Source organism: Orcinus orca, chromosome 20, assembly GCF_937001465.1.
Source record: "Orcinus orca chromosome 20, mOrcOrc1.1, whole genome shotgun sequence".
Taxonomy (NCBI): domain Eukaryota; kingdom Metazoa; phylum Chordata; class Mammalia; order Artiodactyla; family Delphinidae; genus Orcinus; species Orcinus orca.
In genome coordinates this window covers 4,639,752-4,660,768 of record NC_064578.1, presented here as the reverse complement: position 1 = coordinate 4,660,768, position 21,017 = coordinate 4,639,752, and the positions used below count along the sequence as shown (strand labels likewise).

At 51.9% G+C, this 21,017-nt stretch overlaps 1 protein-coding gene across 1 annotated transcript; it reads right to left on the bottom strand.

Moving 5' to 3' along the window:
* Positions 1-756: 756 nt before the first annotated feature.
* On the bottom strand, positions 757-20,672 carry KCNG4 (potassium voltage-gated channel modifier subfamily G member 4). Its single transcript, XM_049704063.1, has 4 exons — positions 20,101-20,672; positions 19,512-19,718; positions 17,643-18,402; positions 757-6,887 (listed from the first exon to the last, which is right to left on the bottom strand). Coding segments are annotated over exons 2-4 (1,533 nt in total). The 5' UTR covers positions 19,514-19,718; positions 20,101-20,672; the 3' UTR covers positions 757-6,116.
* Between the last annotated feature and the right edge of the window lie 345 nt (positions 20,673-21,017).

Genomic DNA, 21,017 nt, shown 5'->3' with positions numbered 1-21,017 from the left:
TGCCCTCTTCCCTTCTAGGGCTTATCACAGGCTCTGCTTGTCCTGTTTATTTCCTTCTTGACTTATCCTGGGTCTCCCTCTCTACCCCACTCTTCCCCTCTACCCAGGTCTACAGGAGCATCTGTCTTGCTGACAGAACAATGCCTGGCACGTGGCAGGCATTTAAGAAACACTGCCCCAGAAACTAACCATTGCCCTTCCAACTTCTGACTTGGCCACAGCCCAGGGGTTGGTGAGCCCTGACCCCTGCCACCCATCACCTGGGGGACCCTCCCACCTCCTCCGACATCCCTATGTCAGCCCCAGCAGTCCCCGAGGCTAGACCTGCCCCAATACACCAGAGCAGCCACTTATCGCTTCTTAGTACAGTTTAATGTTTCTCTAGGAGTTGCAAGCAGGGGTGGGGTGGGGGGAGCCCCGGAAAGCTTAGTTAGGAAGGCGCCAGGTGAAATTGCTGAGTTTCCCAGGGGATCATATTTCAAGCCAGTCATTGACTGAGTACAATGGAAGCCTTTGGAACAGCGAGATTGGCTCATTTTAGCTCAGGGCGCCCAATTTCATGCTTTTTTCCCTTTGTTCCTCTTGCAGGAAAGGTGATTTATGAAAGTCATGTGCCTTCTCTGCGCGTCACCTGGAGCTGGCGGCCAGGGAGGCTGGGCTCGTGCGGCCTCAGCCGGGCTGCTCTGGATGGCCCCAGAGCCACAGGACTGGTGGGGACAGCGGCGTCCCTTTGTTTTACTTTTAACTGACATTGTGTTCTCGGAGGTGCCCCTCGGTTAGATGTCAAATGATGGATGAGGCCAGCGCTGGGCGAGGGTCCGGAGGCTCAGAGCTGCGGGCGCTGCCTGCTAGTCCTGGCTTTGCCGCCTCTGACCGTGTGACCTGCCCCATCACGTCCCCTTCCTGGGCCTCCGGGTCCACACCCATAAAAGGGCCGGGTTGGGCCCAGTGACCGTAAGGGACCGTTTAGCTCTGAGAATCTGTGAGACAGGCGGTTGGTTCCCGGGCTGGCGGGGTCAGGAGGGCAAGGGACAGTCCCCTTCTCGTGGCAGCTGGAGAGTGAGGACCTGCTCTGAGCCTCGGGGATGGGGTCACCTGCCAGGCGGACCCTCTGTCCTCCTCACCGAGGCGCCAATGGTCCATGCACTGCCGGCCATCTGGCATGTTCTATCCGGCCCGCATGGGAGCAGGGGTTAATTTTGTTTCTTATTTGAATGCCTTGGGCCCGGCCACCACTCCCCTGCTCTCTTTCTCTTTCTCACTCTCCACTCCCTTGCCAGCATTTCCTGGGGTCACCTCGCAAATAAAGGGCTTTTACGTCACCAGTGATGGCGCCCCCAGATGTGATACCCTGAGAGGGACACAACCTCACGGATATAGTGTGTGGCCAGGAAGGCACAGTCTCAATCTCAGCACAAGGAGATGGGATGGGCACAAAATGAGGCGTGTTTTACTGAATAAGGAGAGGTCCATACTCACCCCAAATTTCCATGTCATCTGTGTCGAAGAAAGGCTGTGGAAAGATCCAGATCACGGGAGGCTAAAGAGATAGGACAAGGAAACGCAACACCCAAGCCCATGCTGGACCCTGTCCCAGACGGAAAAGCCTATAAAGGATATTATTAGGGCAGCTGACAGAGGTGGACCAGGCAGTAGATTAGATTAAAATAGTGCCTCCAAGTTGAATGTGCTGACGTCGGTAACTGCATTATGGCTTTGTACGAGAATATCCTTATCCTTAGGATCTACGTACCAAAGCGTTTCGGGTCTCCTTGGGCTCTCCACCTTAAAATGAAGGAGTTGGTTTACCTTAGAGCTTCTATCCTTTCACTTGGGGGAGGAGTCATAGGTTCCTTTGAGAACCTGATGAAATCATCGAACACTGCACTCTGAAACGCACATAACGTACACGTGCTTTGTTTCACGTCATCTCCAGAGATTCCCAAACCCCTTGTGGAAGCTCATGGCTGGGAATCCTTGGACCCGTGGGCTTCTGATACGCTTTCCAGTTACTACCTTCTAAAGTTCTGAAAGCAGAGTGCCGTGATATAGTCATCTATTCTCAAATGGTCCAGAAAAGCATACTATATAGGGAATAAAAAAATAGAGCAAACGATACAACAAATGGGGCCAAGTGTTTCTTAAAAGGTGTATTGGAGTTGTCTATGTACTGGTTTTGCTCTTTGCAACTTTTGGTCAGTTTGACGTGTTTCCCAAGTAAAATGTTAAAAAGTCAATTGCAGGGCGCCTAGTAATCATTCAACAAGTGATGCCCGTTATGAGCATTTCGACAAGGACGAGAGGAGGGAGGGAGTTTAACGCCGCTGGAGGGAGGTGGGCAGGGGGCATGTAGAGCCGTGCAGCCAGGCACCGGGGCGAGGCGCCCAGGTGGGTGGGTAGGCGTGTGGCGGGCAGCTGGTGGACAGAGACCTTCATGAACTCCTATTCAAACTTGAACTACTTGCTGATTGTTGCTATGGGAGCAATTCTGCGAATAGTCAGGGACTGTGGTCAGCTTTTCTTTCTCACCTCTCTCCCTGTTTCTTACCTGCCCCTCTCTCTCCATCGTATAAGTTGTAGCAATGAACTTCCAGAATCCCAGACTGTCCACGCTGGGAGGGAATTTAACAACTACCTCATCCACCTTCTCCACGGGATCAATGAGAAAAGGAAGGCCCAGTGAAATCAATTTCCATGCCCGTGTTATACAAAGGGTTAAGTGTTGGTACCCAGGGACCCCAAGACCACCCTCCTTACTCTGTTCAGGGTGGCATGGCAAAGTGTTAGAATCTTGTCTTGAATATTTTCTTTGAGGTCTTGGGCAGTGTTTCAGATGAACCTAAGAGCTGATATACTAGAAAGAGTGTCCTGCTGGGAATCAGGCTACTCGGATCTAACTAAACGAACATGCTGTGTGGCCTTGGGTAGGTGGCTTTCCCTCTCTGAGCCTTGGTCTCTCCATCTTAAAATGCAGAAGTTGATTTACTTAACTTCTTGTCCTTTTTCAGGGATCATGGATTCCCTGAGGGTTGATAAAATCATTGAACCCTTTCTCAAAGCTGTTCATTTTGAGACACACTTAATCACCAGATGTTCAGGGACACCTCATGGAAACCACCTGCTTAGGTTGTCTTCTGATGGGCCTTCCAGGCGTCAATTTCTCCAGTCCTAAAAGCTATGAAAATAGAGTCAGTGGGTCGAGCCCCACTTGCATTGCGTTGAAGAATTAACCCATCCATCCTCAATTCACTTGGGCTCAACTCTGGCTAGAGAGGTGTTGAACCAACACTTTAAAGTTGCCTCTGGGAGCCGCATGAAAATAAGCTTGAAGTAAAGGGGCCTTTGCTCTTTTGCCTTCAGCTGGAAAATTTTGACTTTTGGCTGCAGTCATGCCCATTGGCCTCCGAGAAAAACAAGCCCTTCTGGGAATCGCAAGACTCCTTTCAGCCAATGGGGATGAAGAGACCGCCTAGCAACTCGCTGGTCATCCCCATCCCACCCAATCAGCATGAAGGAAAGGCTGCTCTGCCAGGCTAGACTAAACACAAGGAGACCAATCCCCCGGGACATTGCGGGGAAGGGAAAAAAATAGAGCCTTTAATTAAGCCCCACATGTAAGCGATCAATTCCAATTTCCCACTTCTAATTTGGTAAAGAATTTCCACCGGGCATGTACTGAGACGTTATAGAGCCTTATAATGTTGGGGATGGGCTCACCTATTTTTCTTTTAGTCCTGGCACATTTTGTTCAGATGACTGGCATGGGAAACAGAGGAAAACGGAGAGGCCTGGGTGGGAGCCAGTCACAGGATGGGCTGAGCCAGAGTGGGGAGTGATTGCCTCAGGCACGCAGCACAGAAAAGTCTCCAATGAGAAGAAGAAGGACCGATATGGGGCCTGATGTGGGTCCCAGGCCTTCCCTGATCTGGGGTGAGCTCGCCCCCAGTGGGGGCCATGACTGAAATGGGGGAGGGTATCTAGAAATGTGCACATTCTTTTAAAAATCATTATTTGCAAGTGCTGCACCTTGGGATTCAGAGCTCTCCACCCACACAGCAGCCCTGAGGGTCTTCGTGAGACCCCAGCTGGAAAACCACAGACCTAGCCCAATGCCTGAAACTGACAGAAAGGGGCTGAAGTCACAGGAGGCTTTTCCAGGGGGTAGGGCTTTTCCTTGTGAGACTGGCCACCTCGCCACTATGCAAAGCGCCTATTTGGTGGAACAGCATGGGAAGGACTGGGGGGTGCCCTGCTGACTTTGGGGGAGTTAGAGGGACGGACACATGTGTGTCTGTCAGCTGGGAGTGCACCCCGAGAAGTCAAAGGGAACAAGGGCTCCCTGCGAGATCAAGGCCAGCTTGAAGCTAGATGCCGATGTGGGTGCCCCCTGTGCCAGAGGCCGAGGCCACACTGACCCTGGCGTTGAGGTCTGGGGAAGGCGTGTGCCCAGCACATAGTAGGCCTGCACTAAACACTAGTGGAATGAATAAACAGCACGTTAAGTTGTCCCCACTGATGAAATGCTAACACGCTTACACATTGAACTACATCAGATCCACAGGTCCACGATCTTCTCTCCATTATCCATTTGCAACCCCGTGCTCTTAGCGGATTTACAGCCGACGGTGCGCAGCTGTGCACGGCCGAATCACTGGTGGGAGGTGCTATCGAGGCCCCTCCCAGGTGTGCTCAGCTGGGGAACAAAAGATGAGACTCCAGGGGTGCCACCACCTTGTACGATTAATGACGTGGAGGAGGCAGGCCCTCATAGCTTGCCTGACCTGCTCGACTGTTCCCTGTTCCCAGCTGGTCCTCCTGCAACCCATCCCATCATCATCATCATTCACACCTGCAGTCCGTTCACATCACCCCTTTCTCCAGCATCTGCAATATCTCCTCTCCATCTACCGAAATGTCCAAGTCCGCTACACAGCATCTCATCCCAGCCCACCTTTCCAGCTTCATCTCCCCAAACAGCCCTCCGCATTCAACCCCTTCCTGTGTCTCTGTGAAGCCCTCCGGGAGCCGACTGCCCAGAATGCACTGCTCTTTCCCCTCTGCTCACGGCGCACTGCTTTTATCTCTAAGGACCTGGTCCTACCTCTGCCTCCTACTCTGGATGCAAAGGGCCGGGTCTCTTAATGAATGAATGGATGAGCAAATGAATTCATTGAAATATCAGCCAAGGACGTCTATTCTCTGGCATCAAGGGGTCGGGGGAGCGGGGGAGCAGGCAAGGGGTAGATCCTAAGTCTGCCCTCATTTCTACGCTGCATCTGTGGTGGCTTAGCTGAGAGTGGAAGGCCGAGGTCCCTGCGGTGCTGGGGGAACCAGCAGCAGGAATGGTTCTCTCAAGCGACAGTGCAGTGCCCTGTGAGAGTTAGCCTCTGTCAAGGCCAAGGACCGGATAATTGGACGATGTCTCACCAAGAGCCCAGGTGGCCAAGGAGGACCCGCTGTGCTGACAAGTGCCGCTCCTGTCCAGGTCCCAAGTGCGTCAGGAGGGGTGGCAGGCCACCACCCCCCACTGTGGGACTTAACGTGGAGGCCAGTTCTGCCTTCTCGGCTAAGAGCTTCCAGAGCTGGGGGAAGGCAGCTGCATTAGAAAAATGCCATTGGTGGTGTGAACAATAGCAAAACTGACCCCGGCTAGAACCCCCAGTAGAGCTGGGTGGAGAGATCTGATCAGAAGGGTTTGCAGTGACTGAACCCTCCAGGTCCTGGTGGTGGGTTGGCCCAGGAAAGAGGGTCTTCGGGGAGGAATGGAATTCTGTAGGCTTGGTTCTCTAGGTGTCTGGAAGCTAGCCTGGGTTGTTGAAGACTCTGGAGGAAAGGAAACGAGATTAAAGGGAGACAGACCTAACCCAGCAAGCGAACCTGCTTGTGCTCGGCGAGGAGCAGGGAGAGAGGAAACGGCAAGTGACGTGGACGTCGTGGCCAGGAGGGTCAAGAATCACCCAACCAAACATCTCTGGCCTCGAGCCCCTCCTAGCCCTGGGAGTGACCCCCAAGCTCTAGGAACACACCACTGGATGACGTAGGTGCTGGTGCTCTCCAGTTCATGTAAGCCGAGGGCGATGGGCTGAAGATCTGGAATACTCAGGGGGGATTTTGAGTTAAATGTATGCCATGGGCAAGGCAGGGCCCTCCAGGATCAGGTCTTTGACGTCGTTTAAGAGTTCGCGTTCACTGGCCGGGGCCGCGCTCTGCAGGCGGCGGAAGCGAGCCTCTAGCTGCTCCTGCTGTTTCTTGAGCTCCAGGTACGAGTGCGAGAAAATGTGAAAGATGGACGTGGCCGGGAAGGCCATGATGAGGATCCCGCTCAGGATGCCGCTGAGGGCCACCATCTGGCCCGGCACGCTGCTCGGGACCATGTCTCCGTAGCCCACGGTCGTCATGGAGATGACGGCCCACCAATAGGAGGCCGGGATGCTGGTGAACTCCAGAACTCGCCCGGACTCGTTCTCGGCCACGTAGACCAGAGGAGAGAAGAGGGTGATGGCTACGCAGAGAAAGAGGAGGAGCAGGGCGAACTCGCGCGTGCAGCGGCGCACCGTGAGGCCCAGCGTCTGCAGCCCTAGCGAGTGGCGGGCGAGGCGCATCACGTAGAGGATGCGCAGTGCCCGCAGCACGCGCAGCGCCAGCCCCACCTTCTCCACGTACGAGCTCCGGCTCGGCCTCTCGCCGTCCCCCTGGGGCTCGTCGGACACCGCGAGGGACACGTAGTAGGGGGAGATGGCCAGGATGTCGATGATGTTGAGGGGCCCTTGGAAGAACTGGCACTTGTTCTGGGCCTGGACAAACCTCAAGCAGAACTCCAGGGAGAACCAGGCCACGCAGACGGTCTCCACGATGAAAATGTAGTAGCACTTCTGCGAGCACTCGCCCTGGAGGGGCGACAAAACGCGGGGTAGAGAGGGGACGGAAATGGCGAACTAACCACACTGAAAAGCAATTCCATAGATCTGTAATGATACCGATATCGATTCCGTATGCAGAGTCTCTATACTAAATGTATATTCTCTCTATATTTTATATATTAAATATATATTAATAATATATTAACACGTACTAATATATTCTATAATATATTAATATTTATAATATACATAATATGTTACTGTAATATATATTATATAATACATATCACAATATACTGATATATTAAGTATAGCATATATTAAACATTCAATATATTCTTTGTGTAGTATATGGTCTCTATATTCTATATATTATCTATCTATCTATCATTTAGCTGTACATCGATGGAGCCCTGTTGTAGACTCTTAGTCATCTACCAAAACCCCCTTTTTACATAGTTCTCAAGTTGTGGCTGTGCGCATGGCCAGTCAGCTAGATCAGAGACCACTTTTCCAGCCTCCCTTGCAGCTAAGCATGGCCACATAACTAAGCCCCCACCCACAGAATATAAACAGAGGGGACGCATGCCACCTCCAGTTCCAGGAGTTTAGTGTTGGCGTGAGTTCCTGCACACTCTTTCTCCCCTTCCTGTGAGCCAGGGCTCCCCAGCTTAGAACCAGCAGATTGGACCAACGCCCTGGGAAGGATGAGCATCATGGTGGGAAAAATCCAGGTGGCAGAATGAGAGCTGCCCATTCACCTCGGTCCCTGTTTATGAGAGAAGCCAACTTCTACCCTGTTGAAAGCTGTTCTATCGTGAGGCCTCTTGGTTAGAGCAGCCAAGTTTCTCCTTTATGACATAAGCACCTCTTGTGTACCAGGCACTGCTCTGGTGCTGTCACTTGAGCCCCACAGTGAATCCGTGAGCAGGCAGCCGGCTTCGGTTATGGCCCAGGAAATGGTCCCGAGCGCTGAGATAAATTGAGCTCACATTCATAGTAGATGGCCTCCCAGAGATTATGCGCTGTTTTGCCCGCCATCCCTCATTCATTCATCCAACAAAATTGCACGGAGGACTCACCTTGTGCCAGGTGCCATGCTAGACTCCGGAGGTAAAGGACTAGAGAAGCAGACATGGTTTCTGGGGGCTTGGAGCCTGGGGCAGGCAGAGAGGACACCAGCAACCCTGTGAGGCGGATTGCAGCTATGTCCCTCCTGAGATCCCAGCCAGGTGGGGCTCCAGTGGGTTCCTCACTGTGTCATTCACACCCCTACCCCTGCCCCCAACAGAGACTTCCGCTAGCCCCTCTGCTACTCCAAGTGTGCCCTGGAACCTAAAGCATCAGCCTCCCCTGGGAGCTTGTTAGAAACATGGAATCTTGGGCTCCACGGCATCCCTGCGGAGCTAGAGTCTGCATTTTAACAATGATGTGTGTGCTCAATAAGGTTGCAGAAGCTCTGCTCTAGTGCAGTGGTTCTCAGCCTTGACCGCACGTGTTAGAATCACCTGGGGGGGCTTTGAAACAATCCTGATGTCCAGGTCGGGATGCCAGAGATTCTAATTTACTTGATCTAGGTGTTAGCCTGAGCAGTAGAATTTTCCAGAAGCCCCATCAATGATTCTCATGTGGAGCTAGAGTTGAGAACCTGACTCTAAATATTACATCTACATCTTCATCTCTATCTGCATCTATCTCTATATTGTCTCCATCTGTGTCTATATCTCTATCATCTGTATCTTATGATAGATGAGTGAACCAATGACCAAAGCCAGTTGATTGAGTGAAAAGCAAGATGTTGACAAGCACAGTTTTCTTTGGATTAAAAACCTCTGATGTGGAAAAAGAAATTATTTCCAGTGCCTGGGCTCACAGGAATACTAAACTGAAATAATCTTTTTGTCTGGCCTTTGAAGAAAAAAACAGGCTGGACCGTCCTGATCTCTATTCGCCGGTCCAGTGCTGGGTAGCTCTCTCTCCCGGTTCACTGCCTCAGGAGGGTTGAGACAAACGGAAATGACTCAGGTAAAGATGTTAGCAGGCTGCTGCCTCCGAAGGTACGTGAAACGTTGTAGCTACCCGGATGAGATGATTCACTGGTTGCAGACATAGCCTGCCTGGTCTGTTTAAGGGGAACTATCCTTCTCCTATCCTGGATTTTACAGGAGGCTGAGGAAATTCTCCAACACACTAGAGGTCTTTGCCATGACTGCCTGGGGTTTGCTTCAGGACTCTGGAAGGCTCAGGAGTTTTGGGTCCTGATTCCCCAGTCCTGCTACAAACTTGCTGTGTGACTTTTCTGGGGTCACTGCCGCTCTCTGTGCTTTAGTTTCTGATGGAGAGGGTGGAACAGAATCAGGATTTCGCAAAGCTGATTCATAAGTCCTGCATCAGAGTGCCCTAGAGTGCTTGTTACCAATGTGGATTCTGGGGGCCCCATCACAAAATCAAAGCCCTGGAGCGAGGCCCAGGAATCTGCATTTTGGCGAGGCCTCCTGTTGACTCAGAGGCACCTGGAAGTTTTTCAGCATCTGGGCCAGATCCTCTCCATAAGGCCTCTTTCATCACTGACATTCTGGGAGTTTTTTTCTTTTGCGTAAGAGCCTTATGTGGCCTGGGAATAGTCTTCCCAGACCAGCGACCCAATAGCTCAGGAAGGTGACTCCTGGGAGGCAGAGGAGGCCCTGTGGGTCCTTCCTCCCTTTGCCTCTGGTGCTGGCTTTTGGATGTTCCAAGCATGCACCGCCCACCTCCCACCGGCCACCTCCCTGCCCTGCAACAAGTGCTCTGCCGAGTCACCCCCTGCATGGCTGCTCCGCTCTGCAGCCTAAACCAACCTCCCAGCACTGGCCCTCAGACAAATGCCCTGTTAGCGGCCGGCATTGGAATGGCAGGGGTTTATGGGGTTCGAGCTGAGAAAATAATTCCCAGGCCAGGCAGTATTTGAAGAAAACTAGAATGGAAGGAGAGAAAAAAGTCACCCTCTCTCTGAGGAAGTTTCTGGTTGTATTCTGTAGGTAGGATGAACAACTCATCCTGGTTTGCCCAGAACTTTCCAGGTTGAGCAACAGACAGTCCCAGGTCACCAGAACTTCCCCTCAGTCCTGGACAAACGGGGATGCTTGGTCACCCCCCTGAGGGGCTTGTCACCACGAATGAGGCGTGCTCTGATTCCTTCCTGCAATGAAGAGAAACATGACCAGCCCCAGGTAGGCCGGAGGGGTGAACGGTGTGAGAGCATGGACGAATGTCACAGATGGATGTGGGGCTATGTTTCCATCCAGGTGAAGTCCAAGAGCGGGCAAAACTCCCCTGAGGTGGACAGAATCACCAAAAGAGTGGCTGCCTCTGGATGGGGTAGGGAAGACCACAAACGGACCTGAAAGAACACTCTGGGGTGATGGGAATATTCCATATTAAACAGGGCTGTGGGTGTGCCCCATTTGTTACATTGGACAGCTAAGACTTGTGCATTTCAGTGTACGTAAATGTCACCCGTAAAACTGTAAAATAAAAATAAAATGAATGATCGTGGTGCTAAATGATTGTGGGTGGGAGGGGGTGGAGAGAGAGAGAGAACCAGAACGGCAGACTGTGGACAATCGTGAAAGCTGAGACATGGGTACTTACTGGGGGGTCATTAGATTATTCTATTTACTTTGTAAATGCTCCAAATTTTCCATCCAGAAAGGTTTTTTTTTTTTTTTTAAATCAGAGTTGGAAATCAACACCACAATGACCTACCACTCCACACTCACTAAGATGGCTGTGATTATAAGGACAAAAAATAACAAGTTTTAGGAAAAGGGGATTAAGTGGTATAGACTACTAGGTATAGAATAAATAAGATACAAGGATGTGATGTACAGCACAGGGAATACAGCCAGTATTTTATAATATCTTTAAATAGAGTATAAGATACAAAAATGTCGAATCACTCTGTTGTATACCTGAAACTAATATGATATAGTAAACCAACAATAAGAAAAACAAGTGTTGGTGAGGATGTCGAGAAATTGGAACCTCCCAGTCATTGCTGGTGGGAATGTAAAGTGGTACAGCTGCTGTGGAAAACAGGTGGGTGGTCCCTCAGAAAACTTAAACATACATTTGCTATATGACCAAGCAATTCCGCTCCTAGGTATATACCCGAAGGAACTGAAAGCACACATCCACACAAAAACTTGTCCATGAAGGTCCACAGCAGTGTGATTGATAACAGCCAACAAGTGGAAACAAGCTAAATGCCCGCCAACGGATGAATGAATAAAACAAAATATGATCTCTCTATATGTTGGAATATTATTCAGCCATACAAAGGAAGTCCTGGGCTTCCCTGGTGGCGCAGTGGTTGAGAGTCCGCCTGCCGATGCAGGGGACACGGGTTCGTGCCCTGGTCCGGGAAGATCCCACATGCCGCGGAGCGGCTGGGCGCGTGAGCCATGGCCGCTGAGCCTGCGCGTCCGGAGCCTGTGCTCCGCAGCAGGAGAGGCCGCAACAGTGAGAGGCCCGCGTACCGCAAAAAAAAAAAAAAAAAGGAAGTCCCGACACGTGCTACAAAGCAGATGAGCCTTGAAAGCCTTATGCTCAGTGAAAGAAGCCAACATAAAGACCATATATTGTACGATTCATTATCTATAAAATTCCCAGAAAAGGCAAATTCATGAAGATAGAAAGTATGTTCGCAGTTGCCTGGGGCTGGTGGAATGGGGGCGGGGAGGGGATGGGGAATAATTGGAAGTGTGTGCAGTGTTGCTTTTTAGGGTGATGAAAACGTTATGGAATTAGTGGGGATGGTTGCATTACTGCACACTCAAAATCACTGATTTGTGCACTTGAATATTTGAGGGTATGAATTATATCTTAATAAAAAAGAACCTCGAGTTTGAGTCTGAGTGGCCAAGTCAGTCTGGGTGAGGCAGGGAGTGAGGTCCACAGCCTTGCCCCATCCTTTCCTGAAGCTCCGTAGCAGAGCTACTCTGAAGGGCTCTGGGGTCAGAGGGAGGCCAGGGCTTTCTGAGGACAAAGCCATTGTCCATGAGGGACCATCTGGACAGGCTGACCAGCAGATGGCTGCAGGCGCAGCTAGGGCCAGTTCTAGAAGTTCCATCTGGGAGGGACTCGGGGCCAAAGTCTTGACCTTGGAGCCTCCCCTGCACCCTCTGTCTCTCTCACAGCAATGCCTGCCATCTCCCTCTTTGGGAATGAGGCCAGAATCGGCCACGTCTTACCTGCTTAGCTCAGTGCTGGTCCCACTGCCCCATTCAGCAGTTCCACCCAGTTCCCTCCCTTTCCTTCCTCCTGGCTGTGAAATCCATCATTTGTGCCTCTGGCGCTGGTGTCGGTCCTCCCCCTCCCGGTACCTGATTTATGCCTCTCCCCGAGAGCCAGATCTCTCTGCCCTCCTCCCCTCATGCAGGCCCCTTCCACGATCCTCTCCCTTGTCGCCCTCGCCTTGAGCCACCGTCCCTCCTCCCCAGCCCTGCCCCTACCCTTGGCTCCCTTGTCCTAGACGCCCGGACTCCCCAACCCTGGCACATGGGGGCTCTGAGTGGGAGGGGCTAGGAATTGGAAGCACAGAGACCAGGGGAGTGTGGTGAGGCAGGAGGGACAGCATGAAGTATGTATACTCAGGAAAGGGGGGCTCATACAGGAAATGGGGAATAGTGCTTGTTGGCTGGGATATAGGGAGACTCAGCAGGGGGCAGGGAACCCTCCCACACACACACACACACACACACACAAACTCCCAAAACAGGTTAAGAAGAATTCCGTAAAGCCATTACCAAATGTCACTGAACACAGAGAAGCTACAGAGCGGGCAGTTCTCTCTATGGAGCTGATCCATGATCCAAGAAGGGGCCAGGTAGGAGGAGACACTGGCTCCAGCACGAGACTTTTTATCAAAGGCGGGGAGGAGGGGGAGGATATTGCAGCCCCAAAGGTGAGCTGCACCCGCGCCAGGAGGGAATTGTTCCATCAGGGCCCCCAGTGGTTCCACCTGGTCTTTAAAAATCTCTGTTAAAAAAACAAATCTCTCGGGCTTCCCTGGTAGCGCAGTGGTTAAGAATCCACCTGCCGGGCTTCCCTGGTAGCGCAGTGGTTGAGAGTCCGCCTGCCGATGCAGGGGACATGGGTTCGTGCCCCGGTCTGGGAAGATCCCACATGCCGCGAAGCGGCTGGGCCCGTGAGCCATGGCCGCTGAGCCTGCGCGTCCGGAGCTTGTGCTCCACAACAGGAGAGGCCACAACAGTGAGAGGCCCGCGTTCCGCAAAAAAAAAAAAAAGAAAAATCTCTCTGTGCCTTCCTTCCTTCCCCATCCCAGCGAGACGCAGAAAGCACAGCACAGGGCACAAGGGGGCGGGGGAAGCAGAGCCCCGCCATCCCACCCCCAACCGCACCGAGGCTCTGCTCCCATCCAGTGCACTTTGCACAGATGCAATCCAGAGTGTGTCCCTTTGCAACATCCCCGAAGTCCCAAGCAAACCTCTGGGCAGAAGTAGAAGCTAGAACAGGAGGGGATGTGCGAGCATGTGCCTGTGCTTGTCCCCAGGGGTCCCACGGAGCTGGGAGAGAGTTTGAGGGACAAAGCAGATGTGCAGGCGGGAGGGGCATGAGCGAATCCCAAAGGTGGGTAAACATAGCCAGTGCTGGCTCTGTGCCGGCACATCGTGAATAGACCGTCAGTCCTGTTGCCTCCTTCTGAGCAGGTGCTGGCATTATCCTCATGTATAGGTGAGGAAATGGGGGCATAGAGAAACAGAGTGACTCGTCCGAGGGCAGAGCCAGGTAGCAGCAGTAAGGAGGAAGAAAAAGGTCAAGAGAAAAGGACTATGTGTTCAGCTGTAGCAGCCTGGTGACCTTCTGACTCCCCCAGAGGGCGGACAGGGTGCTCTGAGCAGCAGAGAGGCCAGGCAAGGGCTACAAGGAAAGGGCGCTAGGGCTAAATGGCAGGGGTGACAGCCCCGGTAGAGGACTCGGGTGGAGGGAAGCAAAGAACCTGAGGAATCCATCACTGGCTGGATGGATAAACACATTGTGGCATTTACAGACAGTGGAATATGACTCAGCCCTGAAAAGGGATGAAGTACTGACACAGGCTACAACACAGATGAACCTTGAACACGTTATGGGGAGTGAATGAAGCCAGAAACAAAAGGCCACATATTGTATGATTCCATTATGTGAAGTGTCTGGAATAGGGACACAGAGACGGAAAGCAGACTGCTGGTTGCCAGGGGCTGAGGGTGGGGGTGGGGAGCGGCTGCCTGATTGGTCCAGGGTTTTCTTTTGGAAATGTATTGGCACTTGATAGAGGTGTTGGCTGCACAACCTTAAGAATGTGCTAACTGCCACTGAATTGTTCACTTTAAGATGGTTAATTTTATGTTATGTGAATTTCACCTCAATTTAAAAACCGGAGCTGGGATGCTCAGGATATAAGCTCCAGGAAAGTGAGAAATTTGTCTTATCTGCAGCATCTAGAAGAATAGACTTAGTAGGTACTGCGTGACTGTTGATGAATGAATAAAAGGACAAATGTGGTGACTTCCTGTTAACTAGTACCTGATAAGTGAATAACGATGACGACTAACGTTTTTTGAGCACTTCCCGTGTGTCGGCTTTGTTCCAATCACTTTACACAAATTAGTCTTTTAATCCTCACCATAACCCCCTGAGGAAAGGGCTAATAGCATCCCCATTTTACAGATAAGGAAACTGAGGCTCAAAGCAGTTAAGTGACTTTTCTGAGATCATTGAGTTCATGAGGGATGAGGCCAAGATTCAAACCCAGGGCGTCGGCACTCAGAACCATTACCCTGGACAGAGAAGCACTTCACAAAGTCCAGATGCCTTAGCAATGCTAAGTGCCGTTGAGGCTGAGGGTCTAGCCTACAGGTAGAGGGCCGAGCATTGGAAGAAGGGGTGTAAGGGGTCAGGTTTTAGAACCAGGCAGAGGTGAGCTCAAATCTTGGCTCTGCCACTTACTAACTTTGAGCTTAGGAAAGTGATAAAAAGCTTCCCTGAGCCTCAGTTTCCTCATCTGTAAAATGGGGGTAGAAGTGGTATTCACTTCCCAAAGCTGTTACAAGGATTAAGTCCATCCTGTGAAATGCCAGCCTCCTGAAGGGCACTTAATAAGCATCAGTTCTCTCATCCCTTCTGGGCCGAGCTCTCCCAGGGAACCCAGCAGAGTCTGAATGCTCCTGGAGGTGCTTAGGCACTTGGCTTGGTCTTTCCCATCCACAATGCCTCCTGCCTCCTCCATCTTACTTTGCAATCTCAGGCACAGACCTTGCACCCCAACTGCCAAGTTTACTCAAGGGATGTTGCTGTAAGAAGCTAGAAGAATTAAGGGCAAGGAAAATGCTTTCTTCACAGGTGTGCTAATTCTCCAACCCTGCGTGACACCTCTTCCGTGTCTGATGGAGGTGTTCTGCAAGTCACATCCCCTCAGGATGACTTGAACCCTCACACCTCTTGGGCACTTCCTGTCCCCAGAAGTAGCTGTCCAGCTTTGCACTCGGTGCTGAATCGCTGCTTTCAGACTGATGTCCCAGAGGACAACTATGAAATACCAGGCACATGTGGCCAGGAAAGGACATCATCTTTTTATGTGAATGTAAGGGCGCAGTTTGAAAGAACGAAGCCCGCCTGGTCCTCAGCCTCCAGGCTCTCTGAATCACCATCGAAATAGACACACATTTTTTTGGAGGGCTGCATCTCCCAACCCCTCTCTGGGCAGAACACCCAGGGGTGGCTTCACAGTTGCACAGAGGTTGCAACTGGACCGGGGGCATCACCTCCCTTGACCCACGAGTAGAAATGGCTGCCTGATTCCCCGGTTCTGCGGGCCCCTTACCCACCTCTAATTTAATTTTCCAGGTCCCTGTTACACCAACCTGTGTTCGTACCCTGGGTAATTTTCAAAGCATTAGGCTTTGAAAAGAGCTTGTCCCTCTGCACAATCTAAATCCCGGCTCCCTGAAAATCCATCCCTAAGAGGAACAGGCTTGTAAAAAATCCAGGGGTCCTTCCTCAGCAACGGGGATCAAGGGCACCCTTAGGGGACAGGGGACGGAGGCCCCTTACTTTGTCCTAATCTTTTTACTACAGTGTCCACATGTAAATATTTCTGTGAACAACCAGGCTATTAAATTACATGATTTCGTTCTAAAGAATGAAAGAAATGCCTACAATCAGAGCTACAGGCCTCTCTATGGGGAAAAAAGCTGTTTGAAACTCGAAACGTTTTGGTTGGTTTCCTTTAGGACAAAATATTAATAGGTTGAACAAGATACATTTTATTCAGCAAAAATTTATTGACAGCCTACTCCGGGTGTGAAGCACTGGCTAGTTCTCCATCTAAGTCCTCTCTATCTGGAAAGTTCTCTGATCCTCCCTGGGATATATGTTTTTTTTGTTTTTTTTTGTTTTTTTTGCGGTACGCGGGCCTCTCACTGCTGTGGCCCCTCCCGTTGCGGAGCACAGGCTCCGGACGCGCAGACTCAGCGGCCATGGCTCACGGGCCCAGCCGCTCCGTGGCATGTGGGATCCTCCCGGACCGGGGCTCGAACCCGTGTCCCCTGCATCGGCAGGCAGACTCTCAACCACTGCGCCACCAGGGAAGCCCTGGGATATACGTTTAAGAGAAGGGAACTTAGGTCAACCAACACCAGTTATAAACCATATACAGCCTGCACTGCCGTATGTATATGTTTTCTTTATCGGCTCTCTCTCTGCTATAATGTAAGCTCCATAAGTTAGGTGCTGCAGAGCCATGAGGATTATAGAGCAACATTTTAACTTAGGAAACAATCCAGTTCTCAGTTTGAAGCTCTCCAATAACCTTCCCAACAAAATGTTAGATTCTTATCTCATTTCTCAGACCATCTGGCCCCCTGGGGGGTGTGGGCAGTCTCCCACAGCTTCCCAGAAAGACACGGCAGGAGTGGGCAAGCAAACTTTTCTGCCCTGGCCTCCCGGGGCAGGGTCACTTCCAAATCAACTCAGCTGTGAGTTCCCCAACCGGTGGGACTGACTGGGAGGCTCAGGAACAAGGGCCGAGAGTCTCTGTCATCATCGGCATCTTCACTTGGTTACTCCTAGGAAGCTAAGTGGCCTGAGCCTCAGTTTACTCATCTGACAATGGAGCTGAGATGCCCACGAGAAAGTTGGCTTAAGGAGGTAGGGAATCTGGTTCTGGTCTAGTGCCTGGCACACAGTAGCTGCTCAGTTAACATGCGATGGGTGCATGGACTGTGTGCACCTTCATAGTGATGTGAGCCGTCTTACAGAGGAGGAAACTGAGGCTCAGAGAGGCAGAGCAATTCGCCAGTGGTCACAGAGCCAGGAGAGGCTGGGCTGGGCCAGCTCAGCCCACTAAAACCACGGTGGCTTTGTCAGTGCCTGGGGCTCTCTATCAGAGGCAGGGCCCCTCATGACTTTCATGGGTGCCCTTTATGTGCTTCCTTCTTCAAAAAAAATGTATAAAATTATCTTTTACTACTGCATCGGTGTGAAAATGAATACAATTCACACTGGATCATATTCATTTCTTTCTTTCTTTTTTTTTTTTTTGGCTGTATGGCGTGTGGGATCTTAGTTCCCTGACCAGAGATCGAACCCACGCCCCCTGCATTGGAAGGGCAGAGTCTTAACCACTGGACCGCCAGGGAAGTCCCTCTTTCCTTCTTGTTTGCAACGATATTAAACGTTTTCGTGGGCCCTCAGTGCCGCGGGTCCCGGGCACCACGCCCGACAGAGAGACGGAACACTCACCTTGTCCTCCTCTGCCCTCAGGTCCGGCATGGTGCTAATGCACAGGCTGACGGCCATGGTGGCCACGAAGAGGATGGACAGACAAGCAAAGATCTTTCCCGGGAGCCCCGACTGCGGGTTCTCCACCATCTCCTGCAGCCGGTTCATGAAGAGCGCCCAGCGGGACGTGTGCACGGTGGGGCGGCCGGCTGCCCGACACTGCAGCGTCTCCTCCGTGCGCAGCTCGGCCACTTCGTCCAGCTTCCTCAGCAGTGTCTGCAGGCAGCACGTCTCCAGATTGGCTTCTTCGATCCCCCAGTAGGTCAGCTCCTCCTGGAAGGACAGCACGCACATCTCCTGGAGGAGGACAAGCTTGCCTGCCGCCAGGAAGCTTGCGATCACCCCGAAAGCGCTGGGGCTCCGGTCAAAGAAGAACTCTTGGTTATCCTCGTCGTAATCGTCGCAGAGCTGAGCGATCTCTTCGTGGCTCTGGCAGAAGCGGAGTTTGCTCAGGCGGCTCAGTGGAAACTCGTCCAGCGTGCTCCACGGAAGGAGGTACCGCTTGCCCCCCACGTTGACCAGCATCTCCTTCTTCAGGTCCGCCGTCCAGGAGGCGTCCTGCGCTCCCAGCTTCCGGGCCCTGCGGTAGTAAATGCCCTTGATGGACGGGGGCTCCACGGGCCGTGGCAAGAACTGACTCAAAGGGCCGCAGGAGCCGAGGTGATGGTGTCTGGGATGCAGGCCCCTGTCTCTGGAAGGCATGGGTATCACCGAAGACGTCCTGGCACCCAAAAGGGACAAGAGCAAGAGAACGGGGAGACATCAGTCTCAGGGCAGAGTCCTAGACAGCATCTCCTCATGTCTGCTTTCCTGCAACTGCACCTGCATCATTTATTCTCTTAATCTTCCATCCAACACAGATTTACCGAGCACCTACCACTATACGCTTGGGATCTATCAGTGAACAAAAAGAGATGATGATGACATCCCTTCCCTGATAGAGCATTTATTTATATCTCAGAAGAATCTCCCTGGAACAGCTGTGTCACTTTCAGGCTGTGTGGTCTTGGGTATGTCGCTTAACCTCTCTGATCTCAGCATCATTATGGCAATGACAAGACTCATCCCAACTTTGCAAAGTACGGTTGTTGAAAATAGAGCTTAGGGTGTAAAACTGTCAAGTTCACTGCCAGGTGAACTGCGATCCCTTACGGACTGCCACCCCAGGTAGGTTTCTCAGCCTCTCTGAGCCCTTTGCTTCATCTGCACAGCTAGGGTAGTTTGAGTGCCCACCTCACTGGACACAGTGAGGGTTACGTGCAGTAACACACGTGAAGTGTATATTAAGAACAATTCTAGATGCTTCTGACATGGCAGGCACTGACCCACATGCCTCTCCTACGTTAACTCATCTCAACAACCCCATGAGGTAGACATTAGTATACCCATTCTACAGATGAGGAAATTGAGGCCCAGAAAAGTTAAGTAACGAGGAACTGTATGTGGCACAGTGTCTGACTCCCAGGAGAAGCTCCACAACGATCACCTGAGCCCTCTTATTTGCTTTCCCACTTAGAGGACTTTGCTATCAATGAGAGCACTCCTCCGTGTTCATTGGGTGCTTTCCTCAGCCACCTTGCTGTGTGACCTTGAGTCAGTTACTCCCCCTCTCTGGGCCTCGGTCTTGTTATCTGTGAAATGAAGGGGCCTCTAATGCTCTCTTCATTTCAGACCTATTTGGGGTGCTTGACTTACAGGGAAGGGTTTTAGATTTAGCCCATGCATTAAAAAAAATCATCGCCACAATATTTCACATCCTCAGCCTCCCGCAACTGTTTCCTGTGCTATTCATTCTAGCCAGAGCTGTTTCCAAAGCGTCCATAACCTTACATTCCAAGATGCACTCCAATCACGAGAAAAACTCATCAGCTGAATGGAAATAAAAGTTCCTCTCAATTTCAGAGGCAGTTGGGTTCCAGCAGACAGCGGAGAGTTGCATCACAGCCGATGCATTTCACACTTGCTCGCCACACAATCGTCTGTTATTCTGCGTGCGTTACTTCGTTTACAATGTACGGCCAGAGAACGATGAGCAACCTGCAGAAAGAAGCGTACTTTGAGATCAGGGGAGCCGCTTCCCAAGCGTTCTTGTCTTCCGAGTGAAAAGACGCAGAGCCAGAGAGCTGAAGTGACTCATCCAAGGTCACACAGCGAGTCCCAGTGCAACCAGGGACTCTGTCTCCCAGCCGGAGGCTCTTTCTAGAACCCCCCAAAGTGCTCTTTCCGAATTCACTGCACAAACCCAACTTTGTAACCCACTGCCCCCCAGAAGTAGCCAGCACACAAATGTCCTTCCAGAGCGTGGGAAAGGTGTTCACTCAACACGGTGCTTTGACAAAGGATGTTTAAGAGCACCGTGCGATCCGCAGCCCCCGCCACTGCAGCAAACACTAACTTCTTCCCCCGAAGTTTAACTCACCCTCCTGTCTCAGGGAGCCTCTTTCCAGCTGTTTCTCTGCCGGGCAAGGGGAGCCCATGTCTCGATGCCCAGGGAAGAGACAGGTTTGTGGTGAGGATGAAGGAGGAGAAAAGAGAAAGCCCGAACACAGCAGTTTCTGGCCGAGTTAGTTTTCAACCTTCCTTTCCTCGCCTCCTTCAGAAACCAGAAGTCCGTTCATTCTGCAGCTCTCTCTCCAGCAGCTGCAGAAAAGCCCAGGAGGAGTGGGGTGGTTTTTTTTTTTCCAATCCCCTTTCCCAGAATCCCTTTTCCCCATGAGAGGTGAGGGTCTGAGGGATTCGTGCTGGGAGGGAGCCGGGCCAGCTGTCCTGCTTCAGCGGTGGGCTCTGCACTCTGAGTCCCACCGGGAAAGCCAGTGTGGTCCTGCAAGAGAAGAGGGTGGGAGGATGGGAAGGGCTTAGAAATAATCTCTCCATCAGCCAGACAGCAGGCAGGAGCAGCCGCCGCTCTGCCAACCGCCTGGAAGGCAAGGACAGCTGTCCGCCCTCCCTTCCAAGGAGGAGCAGAACTCGGAAGGAGCGGAGGGCACCTTAGGGCTGGGGCATCTGCAGCTACCTGTCCCAGGCATCCCGGAAGCTCCTCGGGATGTGCTGATGATGGGGGGTGGGGTGTGCTCACGTTGAGGCTGCAGGAGGAGCTGCTTTTAACTAGCCCAGGCCTGGGACAGGTGCAGAGAAACCCAGCATCCGAGCGCTGGGTGGGAGTCCCGGAGGCTCTGTGACGGACCCGGAAGTGGTGTGAGCTTGGAGTCGTACACACCTGGATCTCTGGTTCCCATGTAAGTGGATGGGTGGCCTTGGACGGGTGACTTTGTGCCTCTGAGCCTCAGTTTCCTTGTTTGTAAAATATATGAGAAGGAGAGGGGGTTGGGGGAGAGT